Source organism: Colias eurytheme, chromosome 3 (genome assembly GCF_061535395.1).
Source record: "Colias eurytheme isolate Ceu_HAF_F1 chromosome 3, ilColEury1 Martin Lab GWU primary, whole genome shotgun sequence".
NCBI classification, from domain to species: domain Eukaryota; kingdom Metazoa; phylum Arthropoda; class Insecta; order Lepidoptera; family Pieridae; genus Colias; species Colias eurytheme.
In genome coordinates, this window is record NC_142982.1 from 948,469 (window position 1) to 962,389 (window position 13,921).

At 32.8% G+C, this 13,921-nt stretch overlaps 1 protein-coding gene across 3 annotated transcripts in view; it reads left to right on the plus strand.

Annotated features, from left to right (window-relative positions):
• The window catches only part of shakB (Innexin family member shaking B), a 100,097-nt gene that overhangs the window by 64,404 nt on the left and 21,772 nt on the right, over window positions 1-13,921 (plus strand). For 2 of the 3 annotated variants that reach the window (XM_090119134.1, XM_090119136.1), the window contains exon 2: window positions 12,291-12,960. The exons of the other annotated variant lie outside the window; for it this stretch is intronic. In XM_090119134.1, coding sequence (XP_089975260.1) covers window positions 12,589-12,960 — 372 coding nt within the window. In that variant the 5' untranslated portion in view covers window positions 12,291-12,588. The remainder of the gene's footprint in view (window positions 1-12,290; window positions 12,961-13,921) is intronic. 3 annotated transcript variants of the gene reach the window in all.

Below are 13,921 nucleotides of genomic sequence, written 5' to 3' on the forward strand. Positions count from 1 at the left end.
AACGCATTGGCAAGCGATCTGAGGAACACTGCATCAATCATATTCAGACTGCAGATCAATGCAAGCGTATTAGTATTTTAATCACAGACACACATGTCGAATCTGGGCTTATTGGCAATCCTGAAACTGCTGCTGAAAATGATGAGTCAAATACACATTCAGTACAAAGATGAAGAAAACAAAAGACGCAGTAGTAGGAAGTCTAGATGTTCTGTGTGAAAAATATAAACATTTAGATAGAGGTTTAACAGATAAATTAGCGCATAATGATTCTCATATACAATTAATTGAAGCCACAACGAATGGGTTATTTGTTGACCGACGCGTAGGTGCAATCTTTCTGCTAGATGTTTTCTTTGATCGTTGGGAACGCGTTAATTTTTGTGGATGCTCCTCTGATGCATTCATTTACTCTATATATAATAAGGATGACGTAAGTGAAGCTTCTTTTAACAAGATTTATCTGTGCCTAAGAAAAAGTTATAGAGTGCGTGCGTGCTAAAATTAAGTTGCATCTGCTGCCGAAAAATTTCATGGTATTTAAACTTAAAAGAAACCAAATCAATGTAGTTTAACGATAACTAAGACTGACTGCATATGAAATTTGTGTTGTGCTTTTATTTTAACAACTAGATTACTTTCCCGATTTTCATCATACGTTGATTTTACTTTTTATTCCAGGACCTAATCAATCGAAGCTCAGGTGCTTGTCTAGTTTCAGCGAAATCGATTGAGTCATTATTGCGTAAAAGAGCAACAGACATACAAACTATGATGTGTATAATCTTTGGCATTTCTCCGTATTAAGTCACTACTCATATCTCGAATCCTGTTTATTATAGTAGGATATATTGTGCATATTTCTGGCTTCACGTCTTAGAACGGAATCCTTGTAACGCGACTCCTGTCCATGTCCTAATGTAAAATGGACTTACAGACGTACCTACATGTGCCAGGAAATGGGTTAATATTCAGATCTGAAGAAATAGTAAGTCTTCTTTAATACTTTGCAATCTCGGACTTATGAGCTTTTGGATTTCTGAGGAGCAACGTACAATGTACGGCTTAAAGGAATATGTCTAGGAAAGTAATTATTCCTTGACAACTACTGTAGTCTTATTTCCGCCTTTCTTGGTATATTTGTTGGTATGCGAGCATTTACTGAGAACCTAAGTTCGGTCTTTGATAAAGGCAAATAAAACATAGCCGAGGTCCGGAATGAGCAAATGGCTCATCATTTACAAGCTCAATAAGATTCTTCTCCGCAAGGACAGATGGAAATTTCGCTTCATTATGTTTTATTATTTATGTAAATAAACAAGCTGGCCTAATTTTACACTTAAAGTTGAGGTGAGGAGATGAATCATAAATAGTATGAAAGAATGAACCAATAGTATTTTTGTAATGGATATACCTACATAATTATTTATTAAGATGATGTTCCCTTTACTCAATAGATTTACCAATTATCGTTAAGAATAAATAAAACAGACGTTCATGGCTTCTTCAAGTACAATAATAATCGTGGAAATGACTGAAAATTAGTCACTTCCCTCCGGATGTTCTGGTATTCGCGACGAGCTTAATAGTCTGTGAGTCATTTTCCTGGGTTAAGGGATGTATAGGATCATCTTTTTCAATGTTTATATTTTCTTTTGAACAATCTATCTACAACAGGTTACATAATATTACGATAAAGGTTTAATTTTTAAACATTGTAGTAATATTATGATTTAGTCAACTTAATCTGGAATATCTTAAGGAATCATTCATTATTATTTTTCATTGGTTGTGTTGTATATTTCCTGTGCAAGAAGGCTATTCTGTCTATGAAAGAAAGAAAGAAAGAAAAACATTTATTTGACAACACAGCGTGACACATCAAAAAGTAGACAATAAAGAAAAGAATACATACAAATAACACAAAAAATTCAACAAGAAAAGAGAAAAAAAAATATATTAAAACAAATTGAGGGCTATTGTTATTATAAACTAAGTGCGGTACGTATGTTTTATCTAAAACTTTTTCAGGATATGCTAGTTTAATCGTGTCTTTCTCATTTCATAGAAGGTTTCCCGATATTATGAAAGTAAAAATAGAATTATAATTTATGTTTAATATATAACATTCTAGTTTATAATCACTCTTCTTTCGACTTTTTATTGAAAGCGTTTAAAATTCTCATGCTTTTTCGTTTTTAAAAATTTAAAAAATATGCTACTTTTATTCTATTCTACAAAAATACAGATAAAATAAAAATGATATGTAGTCACAAATAAGCACTAGATATAAAGAACACTGCACTTTATCGTTATGATTCAGATTTCAGACGGAATAAAATTATATATCCTCGATACGATATATCTTTCAACAGTGGAGCGAGTACTGAATAATGAATAGTGCATAAAGACGTATCGATACTTTTACCATGGACTAATAATGTTGCAATAATATTGCTTTGAGAACGACGTAACATCTGAATTACGTTTCCTGAAGTGTTTCGAACTACGTTTACTATTTACTGAACAGGAAATCTGCTAAATAATGTACGTGATTATGTAATTGCAAAAATTACAGTAAACGTTGTGTAATGAATGCTCTTCTGACGCATTTTGAGTGCAAGTTGCAACCTACCTGAGGACTAGCCAGCTGGGCATGAACCTAAACTTTTATTACGTCACTTCATTTTGTAATAAATAAAATCCTTTTATATCTCTTTGGCTGAAATCTTGTTCCACCTGTATGTGTTTAAAAAACCAGTTTTTGTTCATCGAATAACAATCTTCCAAGAAGAAAATGCAGCATCCCAATCATGTAATATGCTCAGCGCATTTAAAACTAGGTGTAACAATTTTCTAAAAGTTGCCCGGAAAAGTTAATTTTGCAGTCTAAAAAGGAAGTATCCGAGAAAATCCAATCTTCGTAGCGGTCGATAAAGGTGGTTTTAAAAATAATATAGTGTAGGCAAGGCACGAGAATTTGTACGTGATATTATATTGCTACAATTTGGGATATTTTTGGCGAATTGATATTTCTATACCTAGAAATATAAAATCGCGATCTACGGAGAATATTAAATTATACTTTAGTTAAATCTATACTAATCTTATAAAGCTGAAGAGTTTGTTTGTTTGAAGGCGCTAATCTCAAGAACTACTGGTCTGATTTGAAAAATTCTTTCGGTGTTAGATAGCCCATTTATCGAGGAAGGCTATAGGTTATATATCATCACACTAAGACCAATAGGAGCGGAACACTGCGGGTAAAACGGCACAGCTAGTAATATATATAGTCCGTCGTTTCTTAGTCGCATAGCATTTAACAAAAGATTCAATATCCAAAGATTTAACACCCTTCAGTTTCAGTTACTCCTTACCAGGATATTCTTTGAATTAATGAACCTTACTCCATTCAACTAACTCCATCCATTTTGATTGTAATAAAAATGACAGCAGGTACTTCTATCCGTTTGTCGGCAGTCAGTGACCCTCGACGTATAAATAAAGCAGTGGCTTGTCGCGGTTTAGTCACTATTTTAAGGTATATATTTTTAGTACTTTTGTGGCAGATTGCAATTAATAAAATGGATTTCTTGATTGGTTATTTCAATGGATTAGTTCTATTTCTATTGTTATGAAATTTGATCTGTGTTATTGGTTGTGTCTCAACATTCAGGGTTTAAAAGTAAACAAATTGGTCATTAATGCTCAAATTAGGAAGAGAATGAGAGGAATTAATGACAAACTGTGCTCTGTTAGGATTTAATAGCTAAAATAAACAGATATACCCGTAGAATTATGTGTCAGATTCTGTTTCAGTCCGAGGCGTTTTTTTTTCACCGTAAATCGAACGCAAGATTCCACCTTCAGTTCTAGGCCGCAAGCGAAATACCTACGATTTGAATGGAAATGAGACTAACTTAACTAACAAACAGCATAATATTTGTACCTATTATTATTCCCATATAATATTTTATTAGGTTTTAGACAAAGCGGGCGAAGCCGCGGGCGGTAAGCTAGTACTTTTTTAAGAGAACTAAACTATCAACAGCTTTTACGTGAAACATTTTCACAAACTTTTGAATTGTAAATGATATTAATTCCTAAATCGATGCATTAATTAGAATAGCTGTAAATTATTAGGCACGTAAATCAGCACGTTAGGTTAGACGCATTGCGCTTAAACCTAACGGGGTAAACTGAATAATGGTACTAGTATGTTGGTATTCTCAGTTCATAGTTTTCCTTACAATTATTTTTTTAGGATATTTTTCATATCCATCATATTATATAATATATATCCAGTTATTTTTTTCTACAAGATAGTCTTAAAAGCTTGCATCGCGTCGGGTAGAATATTAGCTGTTGCTCGCGGCTTAGCCCGCATTGTCAACGTAGATAGGAATGAGATAGATATTTTACCCCAGTAAAAAGCAGTCCATATCACTCTATAGCCTCCTTTTAAGAAACAAAAATCGTATCATAAAATCGCGCCGTTGCAGTTGTGGCGTGAAACAAAGACAAACAAAGAAACACACTTTCTCACTAACAATATAAGTCAGATATAATGTTTTTATCTCTAAATGTAGACAAAGTCGCGTGCAACAGCTAGTATTCTAAATTTGTTCAATATCGCGATCAGTTTCACGGATCCAACTCGAGAGCGGGCTTGTCAAAGTTTTATGGAAACTACGAGAATGTTCTTAACAGCATCTAAACTAATATTAAAACCTTTTCATATAGTGGTTGCTGTTATCTAATATTCTAATATATATATTATAAAGGCGAAAGTTTGTAAGGATGTATGGATGTATGGATGTATGGATGTTTGTTACTCTTTCACGTAAAAACTACTGAACCGATTACAATGAAATTTAGCACACATATAGAGGGTAACTTGGATTAACACATAGGATAGGTTTTATCCCGGAAATCCCACGGGAACGGGAACTATGCGGTTTTTCCTTTTAAAACGCGGGCGAAGCCGCGGGCGGAAATCTAGTAGTTTATAAAACATTGCAGATTTAACGGTTTATAATGGATTAAATCTATACTAATATTTTAAAGCTGCAGAGTTTATTGTTTGTTTGAACGCGCTAATCTCGGGAACTACTGGTCCGATTTGAAAAATTCTTTCGGTGTTAGATAGCCCATTTATCGAGGAAGGCATAGGCTATATCATCACGCTAAGACCAACAGGAGCGGAGACACACGGGTGAAACAGCGGCACAGCTTGTTTTTTATATTTCTGTGATCATGTTAATTTCTCTTTTTGAGGTTTACCTACTTGTATAAAGTTTCGTAAATTATCGTAAACATTGCACGTATGCTACTTGAGTAAAAATGAAAGAGACATCATTATTTTATGTAAGCGTATAGAGTTAACATCTGGACGATACTTTATTAAGCTATTGCATAGCTTCTATCGCGGCACTTGAGCGCGGGGACCGAATCCAGAAATTCCGTAACGAAAAAATCTCACGCTCCTCACTCCGACGGGCGCGGAGGTGTGGCTTGAAGGCATAGCAAGCAATAGCTTTACCGCGGCAGTCCCCGAGTGCCACACGTCTTTTTTTTTCTACTTACTACACGCATCGACACAACTCAAAATTGTATTATACTTCTTATCAGTAATTATCAGTAATATCAGTAATTATTTTGCATGAATATTTCTAATCCAAAACTCAGATACGGCTAATTCATGTACAACATAACTCATAAGTACAAATTGCATATGCAGATACCTATTTTAGGTTAAAAACCTGCATTTGCATATAAGTGAAGAGCCGTATATCTGTATAATACACGATCAAGAGATGTGCATAATATCAGCATTCGAATAGTGAAATATTTTCATCAAAGGCCATTTCGTATTTTATTTTAACCCTTCAAATTGTATTCGTTAAATTCTGAATGCGAAGTGTTGCGAATTAAATGAGAAACATTTGTTTGTTTATGGCATCGAGTGTTCGTCGTGTCGTGAGTGGAGTGCACCTAAAGCGGTCAATTCACGAATTTTTGGTGTGATTCTTTCTTCAATTTTTTTTTTTCAATTTTTATATTACTCTAAATATTCTTTAATAAGCAATGTAGAGTAATATATTCTTACTTTCTACAAAGTAGTCAGTAGATGATTTGGTGCAATAGTTACATAGTGATTGATAAACAAATATACACAAACATCAAAACAAACTTCATGCATCCTCGTTTCGCGCAAACAAACTTTACAATTATATTAGTAGCTATGATTTAATACAATAACAACTAGCATACTTCCCGCGGCTTCTCTTGCTTGCACGTCCCTTTATCGCGCCCTGTTTGTGTAATATACGTATTTAGATAATTTTACTACTCGAAAAACTAGAATCAAAAGACATGACCGAAAGGTTATTTTCTTCATCAATGTGCTACTTGAAATTTCATACAAAAAAATCACTTAATAATATTTCATGAACGTCTGTGAATTAAGTGTCTAAATCGATTAAATGGGATCAGTTATTCGATACGAGAAAGATGAAACCTAGAACGACGTTAGGAGACGAAATATGCACTAAACTGTGTATATAAAAATGCTCACAAAAAATGAATTTAGCCTCTTCTTTTGAAGTCGGTTATACTAAACGCTTATTTGTAGGTACTCCACCTACAAATGTCATAGAAAGTGTATGAGACACACAGGCCCGTAGTTTGAACAACACGCGGCGTCGAATCTCTGAATGAATAATACAATCTAATTAAAGCGTGTCGCTGTGGGCGGCCGCCGGGTGCCAACTAACGTGATACTATCGTAGGGCTGTCAATAATTAGTTTTTGTTTTTTGTGTAATTGTGGAAAAATGAGCGAACGATGGCAAAATAACGAAGGTTATGATGGGAAGCGCATATCGATCCAAAGAAGGAATCTGAAAAAAAAATGCAAAAAGCATATGGAAATTTATTTTATTTTAAAAATGTATGGTGCATATAGGAACAGGCTACAGGAAAAATAATAGAAACGTAAAAATACGTTAAGTTATTCAATATTGCAATTAGTAGATACTTGGTATGCTATGTTTATTTTTTGCTTACCATATTTGTAAAATTAAGAAAAATAACGAATTAATGATACGTAGAACAAGTAACAAAAATAAATGAATTATCCTTAACCATAATCTCACATAACCAACTTATACATTCAATTTTTGAAACATTTCTCAAAACTGATGGGTGACAGCCCTACCGCCTTACAGATTATCTAATGTGAGATATTTATTGTAATCGTAAACGCCTGTTTTTTGTATTGTCACTAAACCTTGGCCCATATTACGTTTCGCTAAATGCATCTTTTGAAGTTTCTTGTTTTTGTAAATTAGTGTATTTTATCAATATTTTTTATTCTTGGCAATCCATTTCATGTTTTTATGGTACAACCGTTTCTTATACAGATTTTCATTGACTATTTTAATTATTTTGAATTTGTTTTTTATGACATAAGCACAGATTAGTAACTTATAACTACGTAAACATAAGGCTTTAGCTTATGCCCATCTACAAAGCATTTATTACTACGACATAATATACACTACTAAACTACGAATCATTTCTATTCGTAGCTTACAAGTACATATTTTACTTTTGGACTTCTCTGATTGCGTTAGTAGAGTGGTTGACGCATACATTTTTCAGGCATAAGTTCAATGCCCGATCGAGATTCGTAGTAAAATTCTTAATCCGACATGACACAGGTTGATAACATAACATTCACCTATTGAATCCCGTCTCATACCAATACCACAGAATATACCTATAGGTAATAGTCCAATACTTCGTTTTGCATTAATAATACTCAATGGTTCGATTATTTTTCGAGTGAACAAAGCCAATAACATCTCTACAAGCTTGTAATATTTTACAGATTATAAATACTAAACAGACAAGTATAGAAAAAGCCATCTCCTTTTTACTCCAAGTTGGGTAAACATAGACACTATCTCTACAATCATTACAGATTATTATAAGCGCTCCACAGACAGGCACAGGATTAACATAGGCTATTAACCACAGATCTAGTACAACCTATTAACCTATACATAAAAAACATAACGCTGTCAGGTAAACATAGACAAAATCCCTATAATGAGCGCAGATTATGTGCTCCACAAACAAGCACAGAGGATTACCATAGACTATTTAAAAAAACGTGTGTGAAATCCCATGTCCCCTAGTGGGGTAAGGGGCAGATGCATTATACATCTGTTTTACTGATCGATTTTCTTTAAGGACAAGTAGGTGATCAGCCTTCTGTGTCCTGCCAGACCGAGACATTTTTTCTTCTTCGTCTCCACCGGGAATTGAACCTAGGACCCCTCGGTTCTACGCTCAGCGTTAACCACTGTACCAAGCGCGCGGTCTTCATATAGTATTAACCTAAAGTTAAAAAAAAACATAACCTAACGCTGTCGAGTAAACATAGATAATAACTCTACAATCAGTAGGTACAGATTATGTGTTCCACAGACAAGCACAGAGGATTACCATAGACTATTAATATCGAAACCATGCCCAGCGTAGATTCTGTTCGTCGTTACGATATGGAAATATGCCAAGTATTATTGAGATTAACTTCCATAATTGATGCTATTGAGCTATCGCCGACATTAAACAGGTACCTTACACAGTTGTAATATTTGCTATTATTGTTTGGATTGAATTATTCCGGAATCACTCACGATCGATTTAAATTATAGTCCTGCAGTTGGTAAAATGATGATTGCCGGTAATGAAAACAATATAATATCAATGTTTAACGAATTATCTATAAATGATATACTTACATGTAATTCGAAAAAGAAGTTAAGCTGAAAAATAGGAAAAAAAGGAGTGCAAAATTTTATCTCTCCAAAGAATGCAAAAGCATCGTATCGTTGAAAAAAAAAGAGTTATTTAGAATTGCTATTCCTTATTTATAGATGAATAAACAAGCAAATAAATAAACTGTCATTTAGTTAGATTTGCTTTGCTGGGCCGGTTTTGGTCTGCAGTCTGCACGAAGCTATACAAATTTCCATTATAAATCAATTAAGTCGAGGAAACCCCTGTGCCTCATAGTGATCATGAATTTAGCTCCTTCATGCGTTTCCCAAAGCAAGCGTTGATAATTGATATACTTAGTTAAAAAAAAAATAAAACTAAAAAACACACTTAAACTCATCACATATTCTTGTGTGCTGAATTAGATCTGTCCGTTTAAAGTGGGTTAAAATCGAGTCTACAAGAGTCGGTTACATACGAACATACAGGTAAATAGTGTTAAAATTCATTTAAAGCCAATAACTACTCGATACACAAAAAATATTAAAAAAGATGAGATTTTATCCAAGTTTAAAAATATGATTGACACATCTAAAAACCGTGTGGCGTTAAAATATTTAAAAAATATATGCGCTCCGGTACTAAAAATTAAATATCAATTCATCGTTACATGAAAAGACATCTGTAAACACTATAATTAGTGCATTTCTTTGATCTAGATAAAATTTATGACGTCTTCAAAGCGACGGTATTTATAATAATATTATAGTCGTTTATTTTTCAAACATATTATTTATCAAAGGTGTCTAAGCGTAATGTCTGTTTTTAAAACATGTTATTTTACTAATAATAATATTTTATAAATCCATACTACTATTAAAAATGCGAAAATTAGTTTTTCTCTTTGTAGGTAAGTAACTGTTTTGTGTTACGTTTCAAAAATTTTACTTTTAAAAAATGCATAATATTTTTTTTACAAAATTAATATTTTTTTTATAGGAAACAGTTACCTACTACGATTTTGATGCATTTAAGTATAGATATAGATTAGATTTGAAAACAATATTGAGACCGTACAGAAAACTTTAAATTGAAATTGGGAGTTGCAAATTTTAAAAGGTTGTAGCACTTAGTTGTAGCATCATTACTTCACATGTATTTCTTACTATGCGTTACAAATCTTAAAAGTTATTAATATTTTTTATTATTACCCAGCTTCTTCATTTGTAACATCAAAGGAATCATAACTTGTCATAACGGAAAACAGGTGAAAATCGTCTAAATACGTGGGCCATAAATTAGAGAGCAAATATCAAATAAGATGTTCAAATGATTCTGAACATGTGGTCGTTTTTAATTTTGACGTTTTATTAGTACAGCCTTGCCTTCGAGACTAGTTTTATCCGTGACTTCCCCTGGGTAATGAATTTTGTTAGGGTATAGGAAAAGTTTTGCAAGACAGTGTCCATAATACAAGTTTGTGTAAGTGTGTTAACAGTAATTGAACCTTATAACATGCGCAACATTCCAGTGAAATTTTGATCAAAATTGGTGCAACCATTTTGGAGTTATGCTCTAACAAGCGAAGCCAAACAAAAATTAAAGATATATATATTAATACGATGTATTTGAAATGTTTATTTCGAACCTGAATCTTTAACTTACAAGGTGCTAATCACAGTACCAAAGAGTTCATAAAGTAATAAAATTAAAAAACATGAAAAAGGACAAAATATGTCATCCGCATCAGTAGTTCATATAAATTATAATTAAATTGAGTACTTTAAATAATTAAAACGCGCTTTCAATACATCGTGGTTGTAATTATGTTAAGTGGTTGATTTCATTTATCCTTATTTATGTATCGAGAAGTATTTGCATATAAATATCGATTGCATACATATAATTATATATTTTACTTAATTGCTATCAATGATATTAATATATTTTATTGGTAGTGAGAATATATAGTTGCTGGTAGCGAATTCATAGGTAAATTATGAAGATTAACTAAAAGAAGAAAACTTTTGGTGTGAATACGAAAGAAATTTGCGAGAAGAATGAGTCATAAGTGTATTGGAATGGGCAATACTGTGTTTGCGCGAATGCATAGAAAAATCAAAATGTCTATACTAATGATTCACGTAATTAAATACCTTTCATGTTGAAATCCTTAATATTGATCATTAATTAATAACGACAGGGATTTAGTCATATTTTTGTATTCGGTGCCGTGACATGTTTGTGTTGTGAATTATTAAATCTATTGTATCTTCGTGGATTGACATAATTTAAGCTATAGGAGTATGTATCGTTTTAGTCAGTGCAGTTAAATTATAAATTATTTGGATTTAAAATAAAAGTTAGGTTGTCCAGTTGTAATCTAACTTTTAAGTAAATTTAAAATAACAAAATTCATACCATTGGTACTTATTAATAATATCCTCAAATAAAATGTATTTGTGGTTATCATAACTTTTATGAATGACACACTGATACTCGCGGTCAAATTATTGGTGTTATTGTGGTCTTGATAAATTGTAAGCGACACTTCAATGAATGGACTCCTATAAATATGTATGTTGTTGACCACACGTTTCAATTGAAGTGGAAAAATTATAATTAATTTAATTACAAACAACATTGAGTCGGCAGTAAAAATTTATCTGTAAATATAAAAATTAAAAACTATACGAATACTATCATTTACTTTTTGTTTTTTTTTAGACATGCATTGTTGTAATTACGCCATGTTTTGAATGCGTTAAATTTAACCGAAAGTTCTTAGTATTATTTTGTTACTAAGAATCATTTTAGCGTCATTCATAGCATTTTCTATTTCGCAGAATATAAATCTTTCTTAACATTATTTTAAATACAATATTAATTTGTTTATCCATGTAAATATAGTACAATATAAATGTGGTGTTATTTATATATTATACAATCGGAAGTTTATAAAACGCCAAAAGTTATAAATGGTCCCATTACACCTGACAGATACCCGCGAATCTATTTTTATACGAAGTAACGTAGGTAACTAATTTAGATATTCTAAAATCGGATACGCTAAAACGTTTTTTCTTTATTGTTACTGAATAATTTTATCGCAAACTTTAGATATTGCATGTGTCTATACTCTATGGTTATAAATATTTATCTATTTATTATGGACTACATAAACCATTAAAACAAGAAAATCTTCGGACGAGCTTAAAGCTCACACAACAAAGTCATTCTTATATTAATGCGATGGTTATTTCATAACTTTATGAAACTTAATTGTAGCCTTATTAAAATCATCGTTAAAAGTAGACCATTTTTTATTCTTAAAACCCACTTAGCTATAACTGCAGTTAACTCTGAGTTTGAACATAAAATCCGTCTGACAGCCTGCTCATGACTACCCGCACTTTAGTTTCGCGCCAAAGTGCTCCGGACCGCCTCCGCAACGTCCCGGCCCTCAACCGGCACCTAATTAACAACTACCCTCTCCCGCAGTTGACTCGATGACAATACTCTCACGATAGCACCATGGAAACGACCGACAAATGATATCAAACAACAATTATGAAACGTAGAAAATATGAAACCATGGTATCATTCATTAAGTTTATAAAAATACCCAAAAAGCCGCAACACGAACGGTCCGCTTGATGATTATAACACTGCCAAATTAAAAAGTGCCTTAACGACATCGAACCGTTATTGATTATTGAATTGGTGCTTACAACAATAAATAGAGTAAAATAATGTTAGTGAATGGACAAAAAGTGTGTGGTACCGGACTGAATTTAAGATGTTAGACGTGTTTCGCGGATTAAAAAATCTGATAAAGGTGAACTATGTACACATCGACTCGCCAGTGTTCAGACTGCACTACTCAATAACCGTGATCCTGTTGATCTCGTTCAGTCTGATTGTGACGACGCGGCAGTACGTGGGAAACCCGATCGACTGCATCCACACTAAGGACATCCCGGAGGACGTGCTGAACACGTACTGCTGGATCCACTCCACGTACACGCTCAAGAGCTTCTTCAACAAGAAGGTCGGCGTGGAGGTGCCTTACCCCGGCATCGGGAACAGCCGCGAGAAGGGAAAGGAAGATATGAGTGACAGGAAGATCTATAAGTACTACCAATGGGTGTGTTTCTGCCTATTCTTTCAGGTGAGTCTTCTTTGTTATTTATGGCTATTCTTTTTAAAGGATGGATAGGCAGTTTTCTGCTTTTATCATGGTTAAAAAACTCACTTTAGTGGTCAAAGAACTCTTATTTTCCTTTAAGTCTATATAGGCAAAACTAACGACATAATATAGATGATAGAGTTGGTAAGCATCTTGACCCGCACAAAATTTATTTGAACGTACACGATGTTTTGACAAAATGTGGCCGTAACTTGCAATTTTCTTATTTTTTAAATCAGATATACTCAATATTTTTTATATTGTTATTTATATAGTTGCTTTTAATAATGAGTCTGTTACGTATTATGTAATATAATATGTACATATAATATTCATAATGTATAATGAGGTCAACACAATTGTTTAAAATGCGAAGCTGAAAATTGTGTAAATCTAATATTTAATGATAAAATGTTCACGATTACAATATAATAACTTTTGTTTAATTATAACTGAACTGGGTTAAGCCGACGGCTTTGCTTAATAATGTATGACTAAAAAATCTGCTGTTTTTGTTAAACCAGCATAGTAATCTACATACATATCGAGTTTAAGTCAAATCGATATAGAGCAGTTTTAATTTGATATGAAACTAATCATTTTTACAGTTTACATCCATACAAAACGTATTTATTCGTATTTATAAGATCAGTGAAGAGTTTACGATATATTAAATTGAACGTGTATGAATACTATAAAAATATTTCTGTATCCCAATTTAAACCTGCGTCTGTTTATACGACTTATCTTCTTTTTATATATAAAAATGAATCGCAAAATGTGTTGGTAAGCGCATAACTCGAGAACGGCTGAACCGATTTCGATAATTTTTTTTTTATTATATTCCTTGAAGTACGAGGATGGTTCTTATGTAGAGAAAACGTAAACATGTACCACGGGCGAAGCCGGGGCGGACCGCTAGTGTACCTACCTATAAAATGAA